The sequence below is a fragment of the Pelophylax lessonae genome, assembly GCF_965119305.1.
Source record: "Pelophylax lessonae genome assembly, chromosome: 4".
Lineage (NCBI taxonomy): Eukaryota > Metazoa > Chordata > Amphibia > Anura > Ranidae > Pelophylax > Pelophylax lessonae.
Genome location: NC_138771.1, coordinates 606,916,592 through 606,941,811, shown reverse-complemented (window position 1 = coordinate 606,941,811; position 25,220 = coordinate 606,916,592). Strand labels below are relative to the sequence as shown.

The 25,220-nt window shown below is 44.3% G+C and overlaps 1 protein-coding gene across 3 annotated transcripts in view; it reads right to left on the bottom strand.

The window, feature by feature from the left end:
- NACC1 (nucleus accumbens associated 1) overlaps nt 1–25,220 on the bottom strand; it is a 75,195-nt gene that overhangs the window by 14,271 nt on the left and 35,704 nt on the right. For 2 of the 3 annotated variants that reach the window (XM_082255387.1, XM_082255389.1), the window contains exons 4-6: nt 6,640–6,834; nt 5,799–5,904; nt 600–697 (exon numbers count right to left, since the gene is read on the bottom strand). In XM_082255387.1, the coding sequence (XP_082111513.1) occupies nt 600–697; nt 5,799–5,904; nt 6,640–6,834 (399 nt within the window). The remainder of the gene's footprint in view (nt 1–599; nt 698–5,798; nt 5,905–6,639; nt 6,835–25,220) is intronic. The other variant, XM_082255388.1, reaches the window with a different exon arrangement.

Sequence of the window (25,220 nt, the reverse complement as noted above, 5' to 3'; positions counted from 1 at the left end):
CAAAACATTTTTTATATCAAGTTCTTACGGTAAAAGTTCGGCTTTAGGCTCCGTTCACATGTAGGCGTTTTGGGGCGTTTTTCTGCTCTAGGATCAGCTCTCAAAACGCCCAACAAGACAAATCCTATTCATTTCAATGGCCCCTGTTCACATCTGAGCGTTTTGAAGCTGTATACAAAACGCCCAACGCTCAAAAAAGTACATGAGCTTCTTTTTGGGCAGATTACAGGCGTTTTCCATTGATCTCTATTCAATCTAAAAACGCCTGCACAAAAATCGCGGTAAAAATCGCGGTAAAAATCGCGGTAAAAATCGCGGAAAAAATCGCCGCAAAAATCGCCGCAAAAATCGCGGTAAAATCGCGCGAAAAACGCGCGAAAAACGCTACGCTCAGGTGTGAATGTAGCCTAAAGGATATTTTCTATAATAAAAACAAATTTAATTGTGTTTTTGTTTGAGTTTCTGGCACCTAAAAAGTCCCAAATGTTAAGGATCCCCAATCAATGCTCTCTTTCATAGATTATACTGTAAAATGGGACTTCACATTGCAGTTCATGGAAAAACTTGTTTCTCCTAATATCTCAGATGACAACACTCACACTTCACAGCGTGCAACACTCGGCTGTCCAGGGGCTTCCTACTGGGGTCATTGGTGGACGAGCGGATTCCTGTTCCACAACTGTTTGCTAAAGTGTTCCTGAAAGATGAGAAAAAGCACTGCTGAAAAATTCTAAACAATATTTGCATTTGAAAAGGACCACCCAATGCAAATCAGGACATTTCTAAGGAAAAATAAAAAAAAGTGTTAAGGTCATCAGGCATTTACATGTGGAAGGCAAGTTTGCAACTACTGGTCTTCAGCTTGTCCCAGAGTTGGGTCATAGAACAAAAACTATTTTTACTGGATCCATAGGCGTGTGCCCAGGGTGAGCCGGATGTGCCTGGGCACACCCTAATCACCATATGCACATTAGCATTATCGCTCTGTGACGGCAGTTAGATGGGAAATATCTCCCTCTTACTGGCTCTGCCATAGGACACTTTTTTTTTTTTTTTTTTTTACACCCTTCTTTCACTGTGTCGACAGGGAGACCAATGTGCCGAGGTCATGTGTATGTAGACACACACACACACACACACGTTTGAGCTTTAGGATGCACACCCTAATATAATAGGCTGCACACACCTATGACTGGATCACATGGCCTGGCTACCACAGATTGTTAATGATCCTAAAGTTTTCTTCTTCCACCCTGAATGCAACACTACCCTTTCCTAGTACAGCTTGCAATGCTTAAAAGGCGAAGTTCACCTTTCACAACATGTTACATCTGTTTTCAATGTATAACAATGTTACTTAACGAGCAGTGCCTGCACCCTCCAGAGTGCCCGTTGTAACTGTGGGCCGGGAATCTTCTCCCCGCACCCATTGTCCCCAAAAAAAAAAAAAAAAAAAAAAAAAAAACACACACACACGGCCATGCAGGGCTCCGCCCACTCAGCCACATCATTATGTGAATGGGAGAAATAAAACTACCATCAGCCATTGCAGCGGACAGCTTGTAGTTCTCAATGATGAACTACCAGGATGATGCGCGCTCTACGTAGTTCATGGATTCGTCCTCTCACTTAGTAACTGCCTGCCCGTATGAGGCAAAGGCAGACAGCTACACTAACAGGCTGCAGGAGCCTGAGATTGCACCCATGATCTGCTGATCGTGGGTTCAATGCTTTACAGGCGCCTAATAAAAATAAATCATAAATGCACATTTTTTTACCTTAAAAAAGATGTGCATTTATTTATTTTTTTTAAAAGGTGAACTTATCCTTTAAAGTGTTATTGAAACCCTTCAGCAATGAACTTCTTATCTGCTTTTTTTTGGCCTTCTATATATCAAAAAATTGGAGATGCAATCTCAATAATTTTCTCCCTCTCCTCCCCCCCCCCCTCTCCTATTCTCCCACTCTCCTCTCCTCTTCTCCCTCTCCCTCTCCCCTCCTCTCCTCTTCGCCCACTCTCCTCTCCTCTTCGCCCCTTCCTCCTCTTCGCCCACTCTCCTCTCCTCTTCTCCCCCTCTCCCTCTCCTCTTCGCCCCTTCCTCCTCTTCGCCCACTCTCCTCTCCTCTTCGCCCCTTCCTCCTCTTCGCCCCTTCCTCCATATCTTCATGCATTTACAGGCAGGTATGCATTTACAAACAAATGACTGCACATGGTAAATGCATAAAAATTTGAAGTAAAGAAAGAAAAAAACTTACAATTATTGAGATTGTATCTCCAATTTTTTTGAGGAATATCTGGTGGAAACAGAGATAATCCTGTGAAAAGGAACTGGTTACACAGCAGACGTGTCCCACCTTGAAATTTTATAATATATATATATATAATTGAAATACCTCATATATTTTCAGAGTAAAAGAAAATACCTGTTAATCATGTCAATCTAAAGCTGGCTCGTTCCCTTTGCATTCTGCCTGTATAATCTTAATGAGTGCACCCAGTTCTTACAATGGACTAGAGAACAACTGCTATCTATGTTGTGGAGATGAGGGGAGGGGGTGGATTCGGTAGTTTTACACAAGACAACTGAGTAGTAAATATGCTGTAAATCCACAACATTAGGAGGGGAGTGCATTTCTAGTAAATAAAAAGGTATTTTTCTGTGCTTGCAGGGTCTTTTGAAGAATATATAAACCTAAATGTCATATTCTTGATATGTGCCTGCAGCTCAATGTACTTCTATGAAAAAGTATCCTGTTCTGTTTGTATTGCTTCCATTATGTGAAATTTACCATCAAAAACTGCTCACACTAGGCAGCAGAGCACACTGTGGTTATTTCCCCTAGCTATGCTGGGAACTCAGTGTGCTCTCCTCCAATGATCAGACTTGTCCTGACATGCCGCCGCCCACCCCACAGTCTTTCACTGGGAAGCTCAGTGTATTGCTGTTTCTTCTCCCCCAGCTCTTACGCAGTTGAGAACAGAGGGAATGGGATCACTTAATAAAAAGGGGAAAAGAAAAGTTTTTTGTATCTATATACAAATGTTTTGCCTTTCATTTCCATTTTAAACTTAATGGGTTGTTTTACAGCGTGAGGGTTTACAGCCTCATTCCAAAATTAATTAAATTCATTATTTGTCCTCAAAATTCTACAAGCAATACACCATAATGACAACGCGAAGGAAGTTTGTTTGAAATCTTTGCAAATTTATTAAAAATAAACCGCATGTACATAAGTGCTGAGGACGTCCTATGACGAAACGCGCACGGCGCCGTCACATCACTTCCTGTTCCAGACTCCTGTGGAACGCTTGGCGTTCCGGATACTCCGCAACCTCACTGTCTTTACCGCTATTTTACTGCCTATTATATGGGAGTACACTACTTCTTATTTTAATAAAACGAGTTTGCAGTATTACGCTATGTGCCCCCCCCTTGTTCATTTTATATGAGAGATACACCATTCCATCACTGGAGGACAGGCTGGGACTAAGCCGTAGCTGGGTAGCTGAGGACCCCTACCTGGGAATTGGGAACCCAGGATTACCATCCAGGACCACCCACCCCTACACAGTACCCCTCAGTATATAATTTCTGCCCAATACCCCTGTGTGGGGTTGGGATTTCTGGTGAGTGCATCTTATAGTGATCCCGAGCACTCAAACGCCACAGCATCACCCCCAAGTCCAGTCGGGAATTATCGCATGAAGATTAACCACATTACTGAATAACCACCACATTATGGACTATTTATTGTGATTCAGCCACTACTCACCCCAGACATTATTTAGTCACTATTTATTGGATCGGGATGTTCACTCACATTTGAGTATTTCCACCTGACTGTTTCCTTCAGTCATTGGATTTACTGCACTGGTCACTTTTATATATTTTGGTTTTTCGCACCATTATGTCATTTTGGATCCTTTATTCTACTTTTGCAATTTGAACAATCTACTATTGTTTACCATACTTATGCACTGTTACTGGGCTTTCATTCTGAGACCCAGATTGTTGCACAAACCAAGCCATGATGTCCAAGGATTGTCTGTAGACTTCCGAGACAGGGCTTGTATGGAGGCATACATCTGGGGAAAGGTACAGAAACGTTTCTGCAGCATTGAAGGTCCAAATGAGCACAGTAGCCTCCATCATCTGTAAATGGAAGAAGTTTGGAACCACCAGGATCCTTCCTGGAGCGAGCCGCCCGGCCAAAATGGGCGATCAGGGGAGAAGAGCCTTAGTCAGGGAAGTGATCAAGAGCCTGATGGTCACTGTGACAGAGCTCCAGCGTTTATCTTTGGAGAAAGGAAAACCCTTCGAGAAGAACAACCATCTCTGCAGCACTCTACCAATCAGGCCTGTATGGTAGAGTGGCCAGACAGAAGCCACTCCTTAGTAAAAGGCACATGAAAGCCTGCCTGAAGGCACCTGAAGGACTCTCAGACCATGAGAAACAAAATTCTTTGGTCTGATGAAAAAAAGATTGAACTCTTTGGCTTGAATGGCAAGCATCATATCTGGAGAAAACCAGGCACCGCTCATCACCTTGCCAATACCATCCCTACAGTGAAGCATGGTGGTGGTAGCTTCATGCTGTAGGAATGTTTTTCAGCAGCAGGGACTGGTCAGGATCGAGTGAAAGATGAATGCAGCAATGTAAAGAGACATCCTTGATGAAAACCTGCTCAAGAGCACTCAAACTCCGACTGAGGTGAAGGTTCATCTTCCAACAGGACAGCGACCCTAAGCACACAGCCAAGATAACAAAAGGAGTGGCAATGGGACAACTCTGTGAATGTCCTTGAGTGTCCCAGCCAGAACCCAGACTTGAATTTGATTGAACATCTCTGGAGAGATCTCAAAATGGCTGTGCACCAACGCTTCCCATCCAACCTGATGGAGTTTTAGAGGTCCTGCACAGAAGAATGGGAAAAACTGCCCAAAAATAGGCATGCTAAGTTTGTAGCATCATACTAAAATAGACTTGAGATTGTTGAAGCGCCTTTGGTACCAATTACAAAGTATTGAGCAGAGGCTGTGAATACTTATGTACATGTGATTTTTTTTGCTTTTTATTTTAATTAAAATTTGCAAAGACTTCAAACAAACTTCTTTCTCGCTATCGTTATGGGGTATTGTTTGTAGAATTTAGGAAAATAATGAATTTAATCTCTTTTGGAATAAGGCTGTATAAAAAAATGGAAAATGTGAAGCGCTGTGAATACTTTCCGGATGCGCTGTATTGCAGATCTTCTGTAGATGTTCTTTTGCCCGAATTAAAGTATCAAATTGATACCTTCAGGCACAACATCTGCATAGATTCCGTATGTCTTACATTTGCTAGTGTGCAGCTCCTTCCACAGTCCAAACATACTGGTAAACTGGCCCTAAAGGGTGTGTAATTTCATGACTGTAGCAGGGAAATGAGGCTACTGGATCCTCTAGAGCAGTGGTCCTCAAGTCCGGTCCTCGGGGCCCACTAACAGGCCAGATTTTAAGTATTACCTTGGGGAGATGCAGACTAGAATACTGCAATCACTGAGCAGCAAATGAGATCACCTGTGATGTAATATAGTTATCTTGCAAACCTGGCCTGTTAGTGGGCCCTGAGGACCGGAGTTTAGGACCACTGCTCTAGAGGCAGGGCTGATGTGAACAGTTCTACGTACTCTGCAAAAAGAAAGGATAATGTAAATACAGGGAAGAACATTTTTTTCATTATGACCATAAACCTCTTCCACACATGGAGAAACAGGCTGTAACCTTCCATCTTAACCAACCCATCCCACTCCTAACCTGTCAAAGAAGGAGGCCAGTAACCGGCGAAGAAGGACCTTGTGGCGTGTTCCAGCGCTGATATGGCAGTTCATCAGCTGAGCACGGGTAATAAACACGTTGGTTCCTGAGATGGTAAGAAAGCAGAAATGATGACCACAAACCTTTACCAGGTCAAAAGATGAATAATATTTTTGTACCAATCCTAAGGGTTTAACCTTTAGAGTATGGATTTAGATTTCTATAGATTTTCCTCATCTTCTGTATTGTAGTACAACCGCTTTAAATAAAGAAAAAAAAAATACCTTGGCACACCTTAGAAACGAACACAATTTAGCTTTGGTCACTCTAGTAGTAACAAGTGGCCCTGTGTCCAGACTTTAGGGGACATTAAACTTCATTCAAGAATGTATTATTAACAAGCAGGAAAAGAGTTTTAAATCAAACTATCACTAACCTCTCTAGCTGCAGCCACTGTGAAGTGATTCATTTTTGAAGATCACAACAAAGACTCCAAGATTTAAATTTCTGAGAGATTAGAAACATCTGGTGTTTGTTTTAATCACAAGGTTGGCAGACTGCCAAGATTCTGCTTTCAATGGAAAATAGCAGAGATTCCTGTGCCACTGTTGTGAGCTTTGAAGAGGAATTTATCCACAATGCCTATAGATACAGAAGTGAATGAGGGATTTATAAGGGTCAAACAATTTATGAAATGTTCTGAGCCCAATGAACCAGTGCAGAACCTCAGCTCAGCTGCAATATCTTAGAACAGGGTGGGGCCAACATGTGGTCAACCTAAGTAGATACATAGTAGCTTGTTAGAAAAAAGAGCCGTATATAGAAAGCCGGCAGTATGTACCTGTCACCAGTTCTATCTTCTCAGCAGGATCTCCTTCTTCGTAGAGTTTTGGGTGACAACGGTTCCCGATCTGGCTGATGAGTTCAGCTGGTAGTGTGGCCAGGTCCTGCTTGACACGAACGCGGTTCCTCGAGTCTGAGAAGACTGGATCGGGCAGAGCCTCCACCTTCTCAGCTGAAGAATTCAAAGAATATTCTAATGGTAAGAGGACAAGGCACACAGGTTATACATTGCACAGCCATGGAAATGCAATCTGCACACGAAGACCCACGACAACGGACTTGAACTCACTAAAAACTGACAAGACCACACAACAATCAACATCAACTGATTATAAAAAGGCACAGCCCACACCAAGTACGAGAACCAATGCCACATACAAATGCAAAAAAAAGGTCTGCAAACCTCCCTAAAACTACATATTCTACTGAGTTTCTAAGTGAAAGGAGGTCTTCACCACCTCCACAGGCATGAGATTTGTTTCTGCAAATTTTAATGTTCAGTTATTTTTTTTCCAAGTTTAACCAAAAGGAAAGGTAAATCACAGCACCTACAAATGTATGGCACCGTTCATTTTTTATTTTACCTTCTAAAGTATATTAGGCTTAACTAAAGCTGGCTATACATTATACAATTTTCCTTAAGATTAACCAAAAACATAAAATATGGAGGTCAGACCTAAACACTTTCAATTTGTAGGCAATCAGGCAGGCCCTTCCACTACATAGTTGAAGATAAATCTAAAATAAAATTTGAATAAGAAAATTGTATAGAGTATGGTCAGCCTAATCCATTGTCCAGATCCCTCGCCAGAGTGTGTGTTGTGGACGGATAAATCAACGATATAGACATACCCGTGTGCGACCGTCCCTGACAATCCCCTCATATTGACAATCACCTGCTGCAGAGTCTTCTTGATTCTGGTGCTAGACAGCGAATAGCAATTATCCACAACACGCTGGTAGTAATGTGGCAGAATGACCCAACCTCCTGTACTCAGAGAGAAGATTTGAGACCAGAATGTCATGTCACCGTGGATTTGGGGGAAAAGGAAGAGTTTTGTTTTATTCCAGTGATTAGTTAGAGGGTTCTAGGGGGTGTAGGAGAAAAGCAACCAGGAGTTCAAGTAGAACTATATGCAAAAAAAAACTTTTTTTTTTCCATTTTGGATAGAACAAGCAAGGGTTATAAACCCCTGTTGGATTTTTTTTTTTCTCATCATCTGTGTCCCACTTGGAGATTTCCCTTCACTTCCTGTCCCATAGCCAAACAGGAAGTGAGAGAAAATCCCCAGGTCACCAAAACTAACGTTGGAAGATTTCCCCTCTATCCCCCTGAATCTCCTTAACAGGGAAACAGACAGGAATAAAAACCGACAAGTGTTCTAGTCCCTTTCCACTCTATCCAAAACTAAAAAAGTTTTGCCTCTAGTTATACTTTCAGCTTTAACATTTCTTTACCTAATACTTCCTTTTTCTCACGCTCTTTATCCTGCCAGTAACAGCCTCTATTGCTACGGTCTTAGGGTGGCAACACTGCCCGGTTGGCTTCCTATGCAAAAAGTAGGACTGTCACCTTTAGAATGCAAGTGGGCATGCTCAGCTGGTAAGGACAAGTAAGGAGCAGACCTTCTGTTTCAGCCATGGTTCCCAGGATTGAGCTCATAAGTCATTCGATTTAAACGTTCGCCCACAACCAGACTGGATCTGGGAAGGTCTGTAAGTACGTAAACATATGGCACTTTTCCACTGCAAGTACCGGCTCGGCTCCACTTGGCCCAGCTAGGCTCAGTTTGCTTTTCCACTGCGTGGTACGAGTCGACACGTTTCAGCACGGTATAGGCTCTACTCGGCTCGATTTGCTTTTCCACTAAAGTAGTAAGTGGGTGGGATTACAACGATTCTCTGACCAATCAGTGGCTAGTAGTGACAAACAATCAAGGCTGCATGCAAAGGATTGTGGGATATGGTATAGGTACGGCCCACTTGGAACCCCAACCGGGGTGGTACTGTTTAAGCGAGCCGTACCATGTAGTGGAAAAGCGCCGCTGTATCAAACCGCACCGAACCGTTCTAACACGTACCATGCAGTGGAAAAGCGCCAAACCGAGCCAAGCCGATCCGTTCCATGCAGTGGAAAAGCACCTATATAGAAACAATAAAATAAATACCTGGTGCTAGTAAAAATAGGTACGTCTCATGAAATATGTTTCTTTCAGATGGGCAGTTGGGGGGGTGGTAAAAACGGGCGGCTGAGACCCTCGGTCAACCACCTGATCTGTAAAATAACATCCAGCCAAGGCTGTTCACATGCTGTGCCATTTTTAACTTGGGATGAGTTATATTCGAATACTGGATTTTTGTCCCACTTTTCCCCAGGTCACTCACAATTCATGGTCCCAGGTTGTCTTGTCAGAAATAATTATGCATTAACCGCTTGCCGAATGCCTCACGTAGGAGTATGGCAGCAGAGCGGCTGTCATGTGCTGGATCACGCATCTAGTATAGGATCCAGCACTTACTGATGGGGGGGGGGGGGGGGGGGCACGCACATGCTGGCAGTGCTGTGATTAGTCACAGCACAAGCCGAGATCATCAGGTGCCAACCAATGATTGACACACCCGCTGATTGGCGAAGAGGATGATAGAGCTCTGTCCTGTCAGCGGGGATATGGCAGTTTTTGTTTCCCTGCAAAGCAGGGAATAAAAACCGGCACATCCCTTAGTAAAAACAGCACATAGTGAATGCACCAAGCACTGTTAGGCATACATTTAACCCTTGATTGCCTTAAATGTTAACCCCTTCCAAGCCAGTGTTCATTAGTACAGTGCCCATGCATATATTTTTAGCATATTTTTCCCATAAAGTCTAAAAAGTGTCAGCTAGTGTAAGATTGGCTGCCATTTTAACAGTCCTGCCAAGTGGTGGATCGCTGCCATTACTAGTATAAAAAAAAGAAAAAGAAATTCCAGCATATATTTCATTGCTTGTAAACACTAAAGACTAATCAATATACACTTATTGGGATTTTTTTATGTAGCAGAATACACACTGGCCTAAATTTTTGAAGACTTTTTTTTACTGGATAGGTTTTATAGCGGGAAAAAAAATAAAAAAAATTTCAGTGATGATCAAATACCACCAAAAGAAAGATTCATTTGTGGGGAGAAATTATATAAAATTTAATTTGTGTACAGCGTTGCAAGACCATGCAATTGTCAGGTAACCTAAGGTGCCAAAGTGCCAAAAAAAAAAAAAAAAATGGCCTGGACATGAAGAGGGGTAAATTTTCTGGAGGTCAAGTGGTTAAATGCAGCAGTATTCGGTTCCTGTCAACCTCAGAGATTTAGGTATTTCCACTCAACTTTGTGCGTTTTAACTCCTCACATTACATTCTCTACAATATAAAATAAATAAAAATCCAGCAGGAATGGTGGGAGTCCCTCACAATGGGCACAACAGGTGTGCAGACTCAGGAACTCAACATAGTCACCTCACCAACAGAGCAAAAAAATGCAGAACCCCTGTTCTGCCAAAGGCGGACTTTACTGGCATAAGCATGAGACCAGACCAATTGAAGATAAACAGTATCAAAATTTTAATTCATACATAAGTAGAAAAACTCAACTTTGGTATCACACCAATACAGTACAACACCACATATAAATATTAAAAACACTAAACAAAACAGTAGGACATAGGATGAGGTCCTAGTACACCATTTTTCTAATTTCCATCCGGGATGGAATATTCCCCCTATGTGCATAAAGGGTACATGCAATGTACTAAGACAACTCCACAGGTCGACGCGTTTCGCTAACAAGCGTAGCTTTCTCAAGACCACTTCAGAGAGGGATTTCTATTGGCAATATTAGCAGAATCCCAGGCTGGCTGTCTTAGCATTCGAGAATGAGCGAGTTAGAACCCCAAGAGACTCACACCAAGCAATGTACATCTTCCACGTACGATGGTAGATCTTCCTAGAGGTAGATTTCCTAGCATTTAGTAGTGTAGGAATCACCGACTCAGATAAACCCCTATCCTTCAGCACCTGGTGTTTAACAACCAAGCCGTCAAAGCCAACGACTTTAAAGCAGGATGGAAGATCGGTCCTTGGGACAGAAGATCCTCCTTAAGAGGAAGCTGCCAAGGAACGTCGGTGACCAGCTGCACAGGATTGGCATACTAAGCCCGGCGAGGCCAGTCCGGAGCCATTAAGATGACCAAAATCCCTTCTGACTTGATTCTGCCTAGAAGTCTTGGCAGAAGCTCGAGAGGAGGGAAGGCCTAAATTAGACAATACTGACCCCAGAGGGCCACCAGCGTGTCTATGGCGTCCGCCAGAGGATCCCTTGACCGAGCCACAAACCTCAGCACCTTTCTGTTTAGCCGAGACGCCAACAGATCCACGTCGAGGGTTCCCCACAGGAGACACAGCTGATTAAAACACCTCCAGATGAAAGGATTACTCCCTGTGGGCCAATGCCTTGCCTTGAGGTAATCCGCCTGCCAATTTCCCCCCCCCGGGAAAGTGTACGACAGAGGGCTGGAACGAACAGTTCTGCCCACCTTAGAATGCCAGCTACACCTCCAGAGGCGCCAGGACACTTCTTGTGCCCCCTTGGTGATAGACCTAAGCCACGGGTGTGGCAGTGGCCGATTGAATGCATACTGGATAACCCTGAAGACGATCCGTCCAATGATCCAGACACAGTCTGATCGCTCGGAGTTCCAAAACATTGATCAGGAGTCTGGACTCTTCCAGAGTCCAGATCTCCTGAGTAGAATGCTTGCCGGGGACATCTCCCCAGCTGGACAGGCTGGCATTCATGATGACCACTGTCCAATACAAGGGGAGGAAGGAATTTCCCAGCCGAAGCACCGAAGAACGAAGCCACCATATCAGGGACCCATTTGGTCAGAATTTTCCTTTACAGGGACCTCGTATGGAATTGTGCAAACGGAACCGCCTTGAAGGTAGACACCATTAGGCCCAGCACCCGAATGCAAGTCCGGAGGGATAACCATATGTTGGACAGAAGGAGGTGAATTGCAGCCTGCAATTTCTGGAGTTTGTCTAGAGGAAGGAGCACTCTGGCAAAAGCCGATTCCAGAGTCAGGCCCAGATAGTCCAGCTTTGTGGACGGAACCAGAGCAAACGTCTGAAATTCAGAACCCAGCCGAACTCCCTCAGAGTTTGTATTGTGATCTCTAGGTTCTCCACCAGAGAAAAGGGGGACTCCACTCGCAGAAGGAGATTGTCCAAGTTGCCCTGTACTGCGATCCCCCGTTGGTGTAGCAAGGCCAGAACCGGGGCTAACACTTTTGTGAAGACCCGAGGAGCAGAGGCGAGACCAAAGGGTAACACTACAAACTGATAATGCTCCTCTCCCACAGCAAAGGGGAGAAAATGCTGGTGACTGGCACATTTTGGAATGTGAAGGTAGGCATTCTTGATATCCATAGAGGAGAAGAAATCCCTGATACAGGGATGCCAGGTCCAAGCCAGGGACTCTTCAACCAGAATGATGGTTGCCTTGTTGAACCTCTTGCCGACCACCCACCATAGCATTACTGCGGCAGGGCGGCTCGGCTGGGCAAAACCACGTAGTACTACGTGATTCGTGCACGAGGTCTCGGCGGCGCGCACCGCCGGAACCGCACTCCTGCTGTGTTTAGACACAGCGAGAGGCGGGCAGTGGGAGGAGCGGCGGCAATTGCCGCCGGCCTCCCGCAATCATCAGATAAACTGACAGAAGACCTGCCTGCTTATGTAAACAAAGCAGGCCAGTCTTCTGTCAGACAGGGAAGGAGAGATCAGAAGTTTCAGCTAAGCTGAAACCGCGATCTCTCGAGCCTGTCACAGAACCTAGCCCCCCCCCCCCCCACAGTGAGCAAGTATATTTTAGGCATACATTAACCCCTTTGATCACCCCCCCCCAGTATTAACCCCTTCTCTGCCAGTGTCATTTATACAGTAGCGGTGCATAATATTTAGCACTGATTACTGTATTAATGTCACTGGTCATCAAAAAGTGTCAGTTAGGGGTCCGATTTGTCCGCTGCAATGTCGCAGTCCCGCTAAAAAATTATGATCGCCGCCATTACTAATAAAAACAAAAAACAAAATTATTAGTCCAAAAATCTATCCCGTAGCTTGTAAATGCTATAACTTTTGCGCAAACCAATTAAATATGCTTTTTGGGATGTTTTTTTTTACCAAAAATATGTAGCAGAATACATATTGGCCTAAACTGATAAAAAAATAATTTAATTTAAAATTTTCTTTATTGGGAATGTTTTATAGCAGAAATGAAAAAATATGGTGTTTTTTTTTTTCCAAAATTGTCGCTTTTTTTTTTTTTATAGTGCAAAATCTAAAAACCACAGAGGTGATCAAATACCACCAAAAGAAAGCTCTGTTTGTGGGAAAAAAGGGCATCAAATCCATTTCGGGTACAGCGTCGCAGGACCGCGCAATTTTTCGTTACAGTAACGCAGTGCTGAATCGCAAAAAATGGCCTGGTCATTAAGGGGGTAAAACCTTCCGGGGCTGAAGTGGTTAATCTGGAAACCGGTGGGTCCACCACCGGTGGCATATTCCACTTTTTAAGAAGGGACTTCTCATAGGGGTAACACCTAGTAAAGCGCTTAGGGACCCCACAGGGAAGCTTTGGCTGTCCCCACTCTTTAGCGACAATTTTGTCAAAATAGGCAGGGAAAGGAAACACCTTTGCCGCTTTGGATGGTTTGTGAGTGCCAAAGGGCACCTGCGCCTACGTCAAATTGTCAGCTGTGTCCTCCATCTTCAGGGTCTCATGCACAGATATAATCAGTGCATCCACCAGCGCGGTCGCAGACATGGAGGAATAATCCTCACTATCAGGGGATTCCAGGCATGTGGTTGCAGACCCAGCAGGGTGACCCACATCCGTGGCAGCTGAATCAGATTTAGGATCTGATGAGAGATTAGGCAGGGGAAGGTTGGGGTGCGCTTTTTGCTAGCCTGTCACCCGCAAGCCACCTTCACCCGGGACACAAGGGACTTCAGGACCGCCGTCAGTGCATGGATAGATGGTTGGGACCCGGAGGACCCTGCAGCCATCGAGAGGGGATCTGGTGGGGAAATGTGTTCTAAACACTCCATGAGTCACCAGGGGGACCCCACAAAAAGTGCAACACACTGCTAAAGGGACAACACCCACCACGCTAGCACCACCACCCATTCGCCAGGCACAAAAGCACCAAGCGATCCTCAGCAGAGAGGGAGAGAGGGAAAGCACCCCACTAGACTCACCGCCCACAGAAACAGGCACCTGCAGCCACCAGGAGTTATCTGCACTACACGAGCAGGGATTAGGAAGTAATATGATCCAGGAGGCAGCACCAGGGGATGAGGGGCTCCCACTGCCAAAATCACCACCGCCAGGGCTTCACTGTCATGGCCGCTGCGATTTCCAATGGCAAACCACAAGAATATGGCCGTCGGACTACACAAACATGGCCGCCGTGTATAGAAACACACAGGCTACAACAAAATGGTGGCACCACGAGGTTTACAGGGACCCAGGACGGAGACAGGGCCTCAAGGAAATATCCAGGCAGGACAGGGGGCCCTGGTAGGTGCCCCCACCAGGTACAACCCCCCCCCCATTGCCAGTTAGCGTCCTCCCCTCATCCCAGGAAAGTGGCCAGGCCACCCAAATAGCCTCAGCATGGGGGGGCAGGATGATGGACTTGAAAAGGGGGAGGTGCCAGTGGGAAGAAAGGGAAACCCGGGGGTCCGACCGTCCCAAGGAGGGGCCCACGTCCATTCCAAAACCCTTCAGGGGAAGAGAGGGACAGCAACTCGCCATACCAGGAACCAGGCAGGCAACGCTCCAGGAGGAAAGCTACGACTCCGGCCGAGACCCAGTTGTATGCAACCTCTCGAGGGGTTTCACTTGCAGGCTAGCCTCTGTCTAGTGGGGCTATGTAGCGGCCAACCTAGCACGGAGCAGAGATCCCCGCGCACTCGCTGGCCAGACTGGGGGTCCACTGGATCTAGATTATCCAGCCTGTCACCCAGTGTGGCAGTTGATTGTAGATCTTACTGGAAAAAATTCCAGGAGAAAAAAAAATTTCTATCTAAATAATTTTGCCAGGACCAACAATTCCAGAAAGGAACTAGGTTCTTACTCCTGATTAGGCAGAAAAAAATAAACTGAGTGGCTCTAGGGGAGAGGAAGAGAATTATTTTCTGCCTAGTATCCTACTCCTGTAGCGGGAAGTATAACCCAATGGTTATGAATAACTGGAGCTGTGTCCGTCAATGAACGAAAGAGAAATAATCATTAGATGCAGCCCTACATTGAATACCTGCGGTGAAAAGGCAGCAGGTGAAAGCCGGCAGGAGGGAGAGCTGCACAGTTTGCTTTTATCAGAGGGATTATTTCTATCTTGGTTTGGATTGAGCCATATATTCCTGGCTTAATGCTCCTTATTGGTTACCGCAGTTTGGCCTTTGTTCTTATTAAGACAAGCATCTTGCCTAACCTGTCTACAGTAACATCAGTTATCAGACCCACTTCAGCAGATTATCCCCCGTATATGCTTTATATTTTGTTTACCTCTCCTTTGTCTAAACTCTGGCTAATGTGAGCACACATCCGCCTTTACAGGGGTTTTTATCTCATTGTTGGAGGGACAATAACTGAAGTCTTCTCGGGGAGTCGTTCTGAACAGAAGAAAATGAAAATGCCGTTCCCCAAACATATTGTAATAGGAGCTGCAATGATGCTGGTGGTGTTTTTGACAGGATTCTGAACATACTACACTATCGGAGTTTCCTTATCTTTCTCCCCATACCACCCTGGAAATACTTGGAGTTCCTTGTGCGAGCTGAGCCATATTAAGGGACCTGAAGGATAGCTTGGAGGCATTTGTGGACCATATATGCTGTTTTAGACCCCCTATAATTAAGGGGTCCACCAGCTTCGGTAAGAAGTATTTACCCTGAGCACTGGGTGGAGAAAGTCCCTATGGTGGAGGTCCCTCACTTGAAGCTAAAGTGATTTTCAGTCATTGCTGAGAGATCCGTATTGCACTGGGCACTTTAAGGACTGTTGATTTATTTCACTAAGGACTTTTTCACAATATATTTATTTATTTATTCATATATATTTATTCACTAGTATATATTTATTTATTTATATGTTTATGCACACAAGCACTTTTTTGGTTGTGTTTTAAGTGTTTAAGCGCAATATATTCACCCTTTTTCACTATTTATGCGTATACACGTTTTTATTGCAGCTTGCACTATGGAAGCAATTCCTCACATATAATCAACATTTGACTAATAATTTACTATCGAATATCACCATTTGCGCAGTTTCTTTTGGGTTACCAATTCGTTATTTATTGTACTAGTGTGAACCAGCACTGGGGCCACACTATGGTACTTAAAAATCTCCATAGGCGGCTTTACATTTTTTTTACAGGTTACCAGTCTAGAGTTAGAGGAGGTCTAGCGCTAGAGTTATTGCTCTCGCTATAAAGTTTGTGGCGATACCTGCATGCGAGCAGGAGGGGAGGAGACGGGACGCTTTAAAAAAAAAAAAAAAATTGATCCCCGTTTTCTAGAGGTAAAAACTTGCAGTGTTTACATCTGTGAGTGAGGTCATGACATAGCTTCCAGGATCATAGAGATGGCCGGGGACCATCCGGTCCATGACCAGCTCTATGGTAACCCATCACCAGATGGGATCTCTGGCTCCCCAATCCAACAGAAGAGTCGACGTTGGGTGGCGGGAGAATATCCCCTCCCCACTGCCTGTAAAAGCCATCCAGCCACTATTATGGGTTTTACAGGAGAGGAAAAATCACCAGCTGAATACAAAGATATCTGGATGATGCCTGTAAATCCAGTCGTCATCCAGATTTTTCCACTTCCAAGTCCAGGGCGTCATATGACCTCCTACGGGTGGGAAGTGGTTAAAGCTGAATTCCAAGTAGATATATTTTAAGCATCGTTACATTGTAACTATGTATATAACATACCTGGGGGGATGCCGCTGATAGGCTCTCTTCGCCTCACACAGTCAGTGTAAAGCAAGGAGAGCCGATAAACAGCACTTCCCTATTTACATGTGGCCAACTGTGATTGGACACAGCCGATCACATGGGTAAAGAGCCATGATCGCTGCGCACCCCCACGAGAGCGGTTATGCTGGGGCAACGTCATAGGACATCCCAGAACGAGAAGGTATCCCGCACGCTGTCATTTTGCTATACGGCAGGCGGTGGTTGGTTAAGCATTTCCTGCATCTGTTGTAAAGTTGCTACCCAGAGGTCCTGCCAGAAATTCTGCTGCAGGCTGACAACACTAAGGCTGGCCATACACTATACAATTTTCTTATTCAATTTCCTTTAGATTTACCTTAAACTATGTAGTGCAAGGGCCTGCCTGATTGCATACAAATTGAAAGTTTGTAGGTTTGACCCTATATTACATGGTTTTGGTAAATCTAAAGGAAAGTTGAACAAGAAAATTGTATAGTGTATGGCCAGCCTTAGCCACTGGCTCGTAATTAGCAGTAGTATTGTCGGCCTGCCACACAAGCTCGTTTAGTTGACAGGCATGCCCCCTTTCATATCTATCATATAGAGTCCAAAGCTTACCTGAAGACGTGCATGCCAGGCTGACAACAATTCTGTTGACTGCAAGGCAACAGCATAGAGCTGTGAGCCTACACAGCAATGCCGGCAGGATTTCTAGGTAAGAAACTTTGCAATAGAGTCACAGAAACTGATTTGCTTAAACGATATACACATGAGACATAATGCCAAAACATACTTAACAGATTAGGGGCTTATATACACTTACTTTGTTGTCACCTGGACTACCTGGCCCCTGACACTTGTTTGCCTCTACACATGCAAACTCCAAGACCACAAAACTATAAAACATACAGCAATCAGTGGCATCAACACCACTCTTTACAAATGGAATGCACACATATGGGCAAGTCAACCATTCATAAAACTGGATTATTCAAGCATGGGAAGTAAAGCAGAACCATTTCCTTTGAAATGAAAAAGAGCTAGGCGCTGAACTGGTAGATAAGTATGGCCAAATCCATATAGAGCTCCAACATCAGCTTGGCCAGAAATTATATCTTCGATCAGTGGTCTCCAAACTGTGGCCTGGATGTGGCCCTTTGCTTGCCTTTATCCCTTGGGGAACTATTACTTCAACTGACACCAAAGATGACGCACCATTTCCATTAACACCAACAATGATGGGACACTATTCCTCCCACTAACACCAATGATGGGACACTATGCCTCCTACTTATGGCAATGATGGGACACTATGCCTCCCACTGATGGCAATGATGGGACACTATGCCTCCCACTGATGGCAATGATGGGACACTATGCCTCCTGCTAATACCAATGATGGGGCACTATTCCTCCCACTGATAGCAATGATGGGCCACTATTCCTCCCACTGATAGCAATGATGGGCCACTATTCCTCCCACTGATAGCAATGATGGGCCACTATTCCTCCCACTGATAGCAATGATGGGCCACTATTCCTCCCACTGATAGCAATGATGGGCCACTATTCCTCCCACTGATAGCAATGATGGGCCACTATTCCTCCCACTGATAGCAATGATGGGCCACTATTCCTCCCACTGATAGCAATGATGGGCCACTATTCCTCCCACTAATACCAATGATGGGGCACCATTCCTCCTTCCACTGACCACAAGAGCCATGTAATGAATTTACTTAAACGGACCACCAAGCTCGAGACTACCATTGATGCTGGGGCATTTTTACTACCACTGACCACATTCTGGCCCCCCACCCCTGAAGTTATAAGAACAGTAAACTGGCCCTTTTTTTAGAAAGTTTGAAGACCCCTGTTTTAGATGATGGTGCTCTAAAAACATTCAGATAAACTTGATCAATTTTGGAGAACTCTGAAATGTTGGCGCCAAAATGCAACAGATAAATCCGGCTGGGAATAATGAAGCTGATAGGCAGCAGATACAGGGGGGGGAAATACATTTTTGATCCCCTGCAGATGTTTTAAATTTGCCCACTTACAAAGAAATGAAGGGTTTATAATTTTAATCATAGGTGTATTTTAACCACTTGCCGACCGTATATTGTATATATACGGTGGCAGAGTGGCTCTCCCAGGCAAAACTACGTATCGGTACGGCATTTGCCTGGGAGGAGCTAGTGGCGCGCTCCCACCCCCGATCGTCAGCGGGGAAGCCGGCGAGTGTGTCAGGCTGCTCCGATTGCCGTCTGACACCTGCGATCACTCCCTGCTGAGAGAGAAGGACAGTCGGCTGATGTAAACACAGCCATCTGTCCTCCCTGCAAGGATCACAGAGACCATGTGATCCTGCTATATAGGATCGCATGTCTCTGTAATCATTTCACAAGCCCAACCCCCCCCCCACAGTTAGAATCACTCCCCTAGGGTCACATTTAACCCCTTGATCACCAATAGTGCTAAACCCCTTCCCTGCCAATGGCATTATTACAGTAACAGTGCATATTTTTAGCACTGATTACTGTAGTAATGTCGCTGGTCCCCCCAAAAGTGTCAAAAATGTCAGTTAGGGGTCCGATCTGTCCGCCACAATGTCGCAGTCCCACTAAAAATTGCAGATCGCCGCCATTTACTAATTAAAAAAAAAAAAAAAAAAAAAGACATATCTTCCCATAGTTAGTAGACGCAATAACTTTTGCACAAACCAATCAAAATACGCTTATTGCGGTGTTTTTTTTACCAAAAATATGTAGCAGAAAACAAATTGGCCTAAAATGTTAAAAAATTTTGATTTTTAATTTTTTTTTTTATGGGAATGTTATATAGCAGAATGTGAACAAAATTGTATTTTTTTCCAAAGTTGTCACTTTTTTTGTTTATAGCGCAAAAAATAATAAAAAAAAAAAAAAAAAGAGAAAAAAACCGCATTGGGGGTTAAAATCCAACAAAAGAAAGCTATTATTTGTGGGGAAAAAAGGACGTCAATTTTATTTGGGTACAGCATCGCACGACCACGTAATTGTCCATTAAAGTAACGCAGTGCAGAATGGCAAAATAGGGCCTGGTCATTAAGGGGGAAAATCTTCCGGTCCAGAACTGGTTAAAATGACAGAATATCATCCTAAAATCCTGAAAAATAAAATGCTATAAATTAGGTTGCAGTTCAGTGAGTAAAATAAGAGAAACCCTTGTTGGCAAGCAGAGGTAAGACGTTTCTTGTAGTTCGTGACCAGGTTTTGCACACATCTCAGGAGGGATTTTGGTCCACTCTTATTTACAGATCTTCTCTAAATCCTTAAGGTTTCTCGGCTGTTGCTTGGCAAATCAATGCTTCAGCTCCCTCCATAAATTTTCTATAGACTGACTAGGCCACTCCATTACCTTAATGTGCTTCTTCTTGAGCCACTCCTTTGTTGCCTTGGCTGTGTGTTTTGGGTCATTGTCATGCTGAAGATCCATCCATGACCCATCTTCAGTGTTCTGGCTGAGGGAAGAAGGTTCTCATCCAAGATTTTACAATACATGGCCCCGTCCATTGGCCCCTTAATGTGACAAAGTCAACATGTACCTTTAGCCATTAAAAAAGTCCCTAAGCATAGGGTTTCCACCTCCGTGCCTAACTGTAGGGATGTGTTCTTAGGGTCAAAGTCAGCGTTTTTCTTCCTCCAAAACGTGGCACGGGTTCACTTCCAGAAATATCTTCCCTCATGCTTGCCAACAAGGGTTTATCCTCCAAGTAAGAAGTCATGTTATGCTTCGGGATCAAATACTTATTTTACTCACTGAACTGCAACTTAATTTATAGCATTTGTTTTATGTGCTTTTGGTTGATAATCTGTCTCTATCATTTAAAATACACCTGTGACACAAATTATAGACCCTAGATTTCATTGTAAGTGGGAAAACTTACAAAACCTGCAGGGTTTAAAATAATTATTTTATTTCTAACTATTTCTAGTTATTCTACAGCCAAACGCTAAATACAAAAGGCTCTTTTTCTCTGTTCCTCCCATTACAGATTACTCAGTGCAGCTCATCACTGTATAGTGTATACAGTATCTCACAAAAAGTGAGTACACCCCTAACATTTTTGCAAATATTTTATTATATCTTTTCATGTGACAACACTGAAGAAATGACACTTTGTTACAATGTAAAGTAGTGAGTGTACAGCTTGTATAATAACTCAACACACAGCCAATAATGTCTAAACTGCTGGCAACAAAAGGGAGTACACCTCTAAGTGAAAATGTCTAAACTGGGCAAAATTAGCCATTTTCCCTCCCCGGTGTCATGTGACTCCTGTGTTACAGGGTCTCAGGTGTGAATGGGGAGCAGGTGTGTTAAATTTGGTGGTCGCGCTCTCTCTCATACTGGTCACTGGAAGGTCAACATGGCACCTCATGGCAAAGAACCTTCTGAGGATCTGAAAAAAAGAATTGTTGCTCTACATAAAGATGGCCTAGGCTATAAGAAGATTGCCAAGACCCTGAAACTGAGCTACAGCACGGTGGCCAAGAACATACAGCGGTTTAACATGACAGGTCAACCAAAGACGTTGAGTGCGCATACTCAGCGTCATTTCTAGAGGTAGTCTTTGGGAAATAGACGTATGAGTGCTGCCAGCATTGCTGCAGAGTTTGAAAGGGTGGGGGGTCAGCCTGTCAGTGTTCAGACCATACGCCGCACACTGTATCAAATTGGTCTGTATGGCTGTCATCCTCTTCTAAAGACGAAGCACAAGAAAGCATGCAAACAGTTTACTGAAGACAAGCAGACTAAGGACATGGATTACTGGAACCATGTCCTGTGGTCTGATGAGACCAAGATAAACTTATTTGGTTCAGATCATGTCAAGCGTGTGTGGCGGCATCCAGGTGAGTATAAAGACAAGTGTGTCTTGCCTACAGTCAAGCATGGTGGTGGGAGTGTCATGGTCTGGGGCTGCATGAGTGCTGCCAGCACTGGGGAGCTACAGTTCGTTGAAGGAACCATGAATGCCAACATGTACTGTGACATACTGAAGCAGAGCATGATCCCCTCCCTTCGGAGACTGGGCCGCAGGGCAGTATTCCAACATGATAACGACCCCAAACACATCTCCAAGATGACCACTGCCTTTCTAAAGAAGCTGAGGGTAAAGGTGATGGGTGGGCTAAGCATGTCTCCAGACCAAAACTCTACTGAGCATCTGTGGGGCATCCTGAAACGGAAGGTGGAGGAGTGCAAAGTCTTTAACATCCACCAGATCCGTAATGTCATGGAGGAGTGGAAGAGGACTCCAGTGGCAACCTGTGAAGTTCTGGTGAACTCCATGCCCAAGAGGGTTAAGGCAGTGCTGGGAAAAAAATGGTGGCCATACAAAATATTGACACTTCAGGGTGTACTCACTTTTCTTGCCAGCAGTTTAGACATTAATGGCTGTGTGTTGAGTTATTTTGAGGGGACAGCAAATTTACACTGTTATACAAGCTGTACACTCACTACATCACATTGTAGCAAAGTGTCATTTCTTCAGTGTTGTCACATGAAAAGATATAATAAAATATTTACAAAAATGTGAGAGGTGTACTCACTTTTGTGAGATACTGTAAATGCGTGATGCAAAGGAACACCAAAATTGAAATGTATTCTTCCATTTAAAGACCAATTGAGGTCTTCATGTCTTCATGAATTCATATTTTCTCTCATCCTGCATTTCCACATATGATTTGTGACTAATTTTTGCTTAAAAATGCCCAAAAAAAAAAAAAAAAACACTCCCCCCCCCCCCTTTTGTGAAAATACCGCTTCCTGTACTCCCCCCTCTGGAGCTCTATGCTGACATAGCTGTATACAAGCTTCATGCCTCTTCACAACTGTCCTCACACAGACTTGTTTTGCAGAGAAGGGGGGAGGGCAGACCAGGTTTGTCACATTACAGAATTGAATGCTGGCATTATTGGACTGCATAGTCTTATTTAGTCCTTCGGCCAAAGACGTATATGAATTTGATCCAACGCTAAATTGTAAACTTACTTGAAAAAGTTTAATACACTAATGTTTACACTTAGCGAACACGTGCAGCCGGAAAAATAAAATGTTACCGAGTCTCTTTACTGGATCTCTAGAAGTTTTATCTTCCCAAAGACAAATCTCCCACTCTTCACAATCAGGCCTTCACTTATGCTTCATATCATCAGTTGTAAGCAACTATTTTCAAGGATGAAGCACATGAAGGGCAAAACTCGAACCAAAACATCTGATGAGCACCTTGAGAATTCATTAGGAATTAATATACATCCCATCCATCCAACCAGATATTGATGTGTTCGTTTATCAAAAACAGTGTCAAATATCGCACTCGTTTTACTCTTTTATAATAAAAAAAATATTAAAACTTCTTTTTTTTTATTACTCAAATAGGTACATTATCTAGATCAGTGATAGTTTACTTGTGATCTGCCCGACTTTTTCTGCTCATCAGCTATCTTTTTTTTTTTATTTTGTGTGTGGCCCAAGACAATTCTTCTAAATGTGGCCCAAGAAGGTTAAAAAGGTTGGACACAACTGATTTAGACACTATACAGTAGGGCTGAACGATAGTCGATATGATATCGACCATCGTTCTGCGGGCGTGGACGATATTCATATCGCCGAAGACACGATATTTACCATTAGGCAGGGAGAAGTCGGGACTCGGGGGGAGGAGGAGGACTCACAGTGATTGCACATCCGTCCCACACGTTCAGCGGTGAGCAGCGCGCCGTGAGCAGCTGCACAGCTAACCAATCACGCGTGCCTGCACACCTGATTGGTTCCCTGTGCCGCTACTCACGCGATTGGTTCGCTGTGCCGCGCTCACTGCTCGGTCAAGAGAACTAGCTGCAGGGCGGCAGAGGGAACGTGTGGGACAGATGTCATGTCGGGCTGTGTTCTTCTACCTCCTACCACCACTGTGAGTCCTGACTCTACCTTCCACACTGTCAGTGTCTTCTGCATTCCACCCAGTTAAATATTGCGATATATATAGTTGAAAAACGAATATCGCAATGTACTTTTTTCCCCAATATCGTGCAGCCCTACTATACAGCTGCAGTAATAAATAATGGGGATAAGCCAAAGCCTGCCTCGCCTTGCGCTGGAGGGACCCAAATTCCCCCTCCACCTCATTGTGGCTTTACAAGGTAGAGGATGTCAAATGTCAACAGGATGGAGGACCCGATAAGGACTGCTCAGAATAGACAAGAGTGATATTCCAAAACATGGCTCCACTGGAGCATGTTCGTGTATTCTGATGAGAGCAAAGCTCTAATGGACACCTGGTTCTAGAGATTGACTTTTCTCTGGCCTTTATATGGTCCTGCGCATGCAGGCCTAGCAACCCCTTTCTCCCTATATTCACTCTCTTTTTCTATTCCTAAAGCCTAGTACACACAGGCTGAATGCCAGGCGACGTCAGCCAGTTCATTAAAAACCAGCGGATATTTGGGCCGTGTGTGTGCCAACCGGTCTGACAGAAGTCAGCCGTTTCGGCCAGCTTCTGTCAGACGAGCATGCTAGAAAACCAGCAGCCGACCGGCTCCCAATCAGCACTCTCAGCAAATGGCGGAGGGCGCTGACTGGAGTGTTCTGGTGGTGGTGGTAGGTGGTGGTGGTGGTAGGTGGTGGTGGTGGGAGGGGGGGGGGGGGTGCATCCTCCTCAACACAATAGCTCAGCAGGGAAGAGAGCTGTACTATCATCGGATAGTTAGTACAGTGGCTCCGACCTGAGCTGTCAGACCTGAACCGATAGTATGTACTAAGCATAACTCTCTCCTATTCGCTGTATAAAAACACAAAATCAGTGTCCCGCCTGCACCTAGCTCGTCTCAACCTTACTCAGGGGACAGTGGTAGGATGAGGAAGTTTTCCATTATATTCCACAGTTTCCATCATGTCTTTCTCCAAAAGATCTAGGTCACCACCAGTTTATACTTAATTACCGTTACATAGTTACATAGTTGGTGAGGTTGAAAAAAGACATCAGTCCATCCAGTTCAACCTATGATGTATGTGTGTTTGCTTTTAACCGTACATTGTATACCCCTGTATGTTGTGATCTGTAAGGTGTCCATCTAACAGTTTTTTGAAACTATCAATGCTCCCTGCTGATACGACTGCTTGTGGAAGAGAATTCCACATCCTTACCGCTCTTACAGTGAAGAACTTACGCATTTTAAGGTTAAACCGCCTTTCCTCTAGTTTTAGTGAGTGGCCACGTGTCTTATTGTATCTCCTTTCTCTGAATAGTTTGTTCCTTATGCTAGGGTCGCCAGTACAGTATTTGTACATTGATATCATATCCCCCCTCACCATTACTATTTGACAGAGCCCTTCCCCGCAATGGAGGGGTGCTCTTGACTCAAAACTTACTGTCTTTGGATGATTTATACTTTCTACCCTTATGCATAATCATATCTATTATAGATTGTTGTGACATTTTTCTACTTGGTCCCCTTGTGTTGTAAGAGCTTACTGTTGAACATGCCTAGATGCGG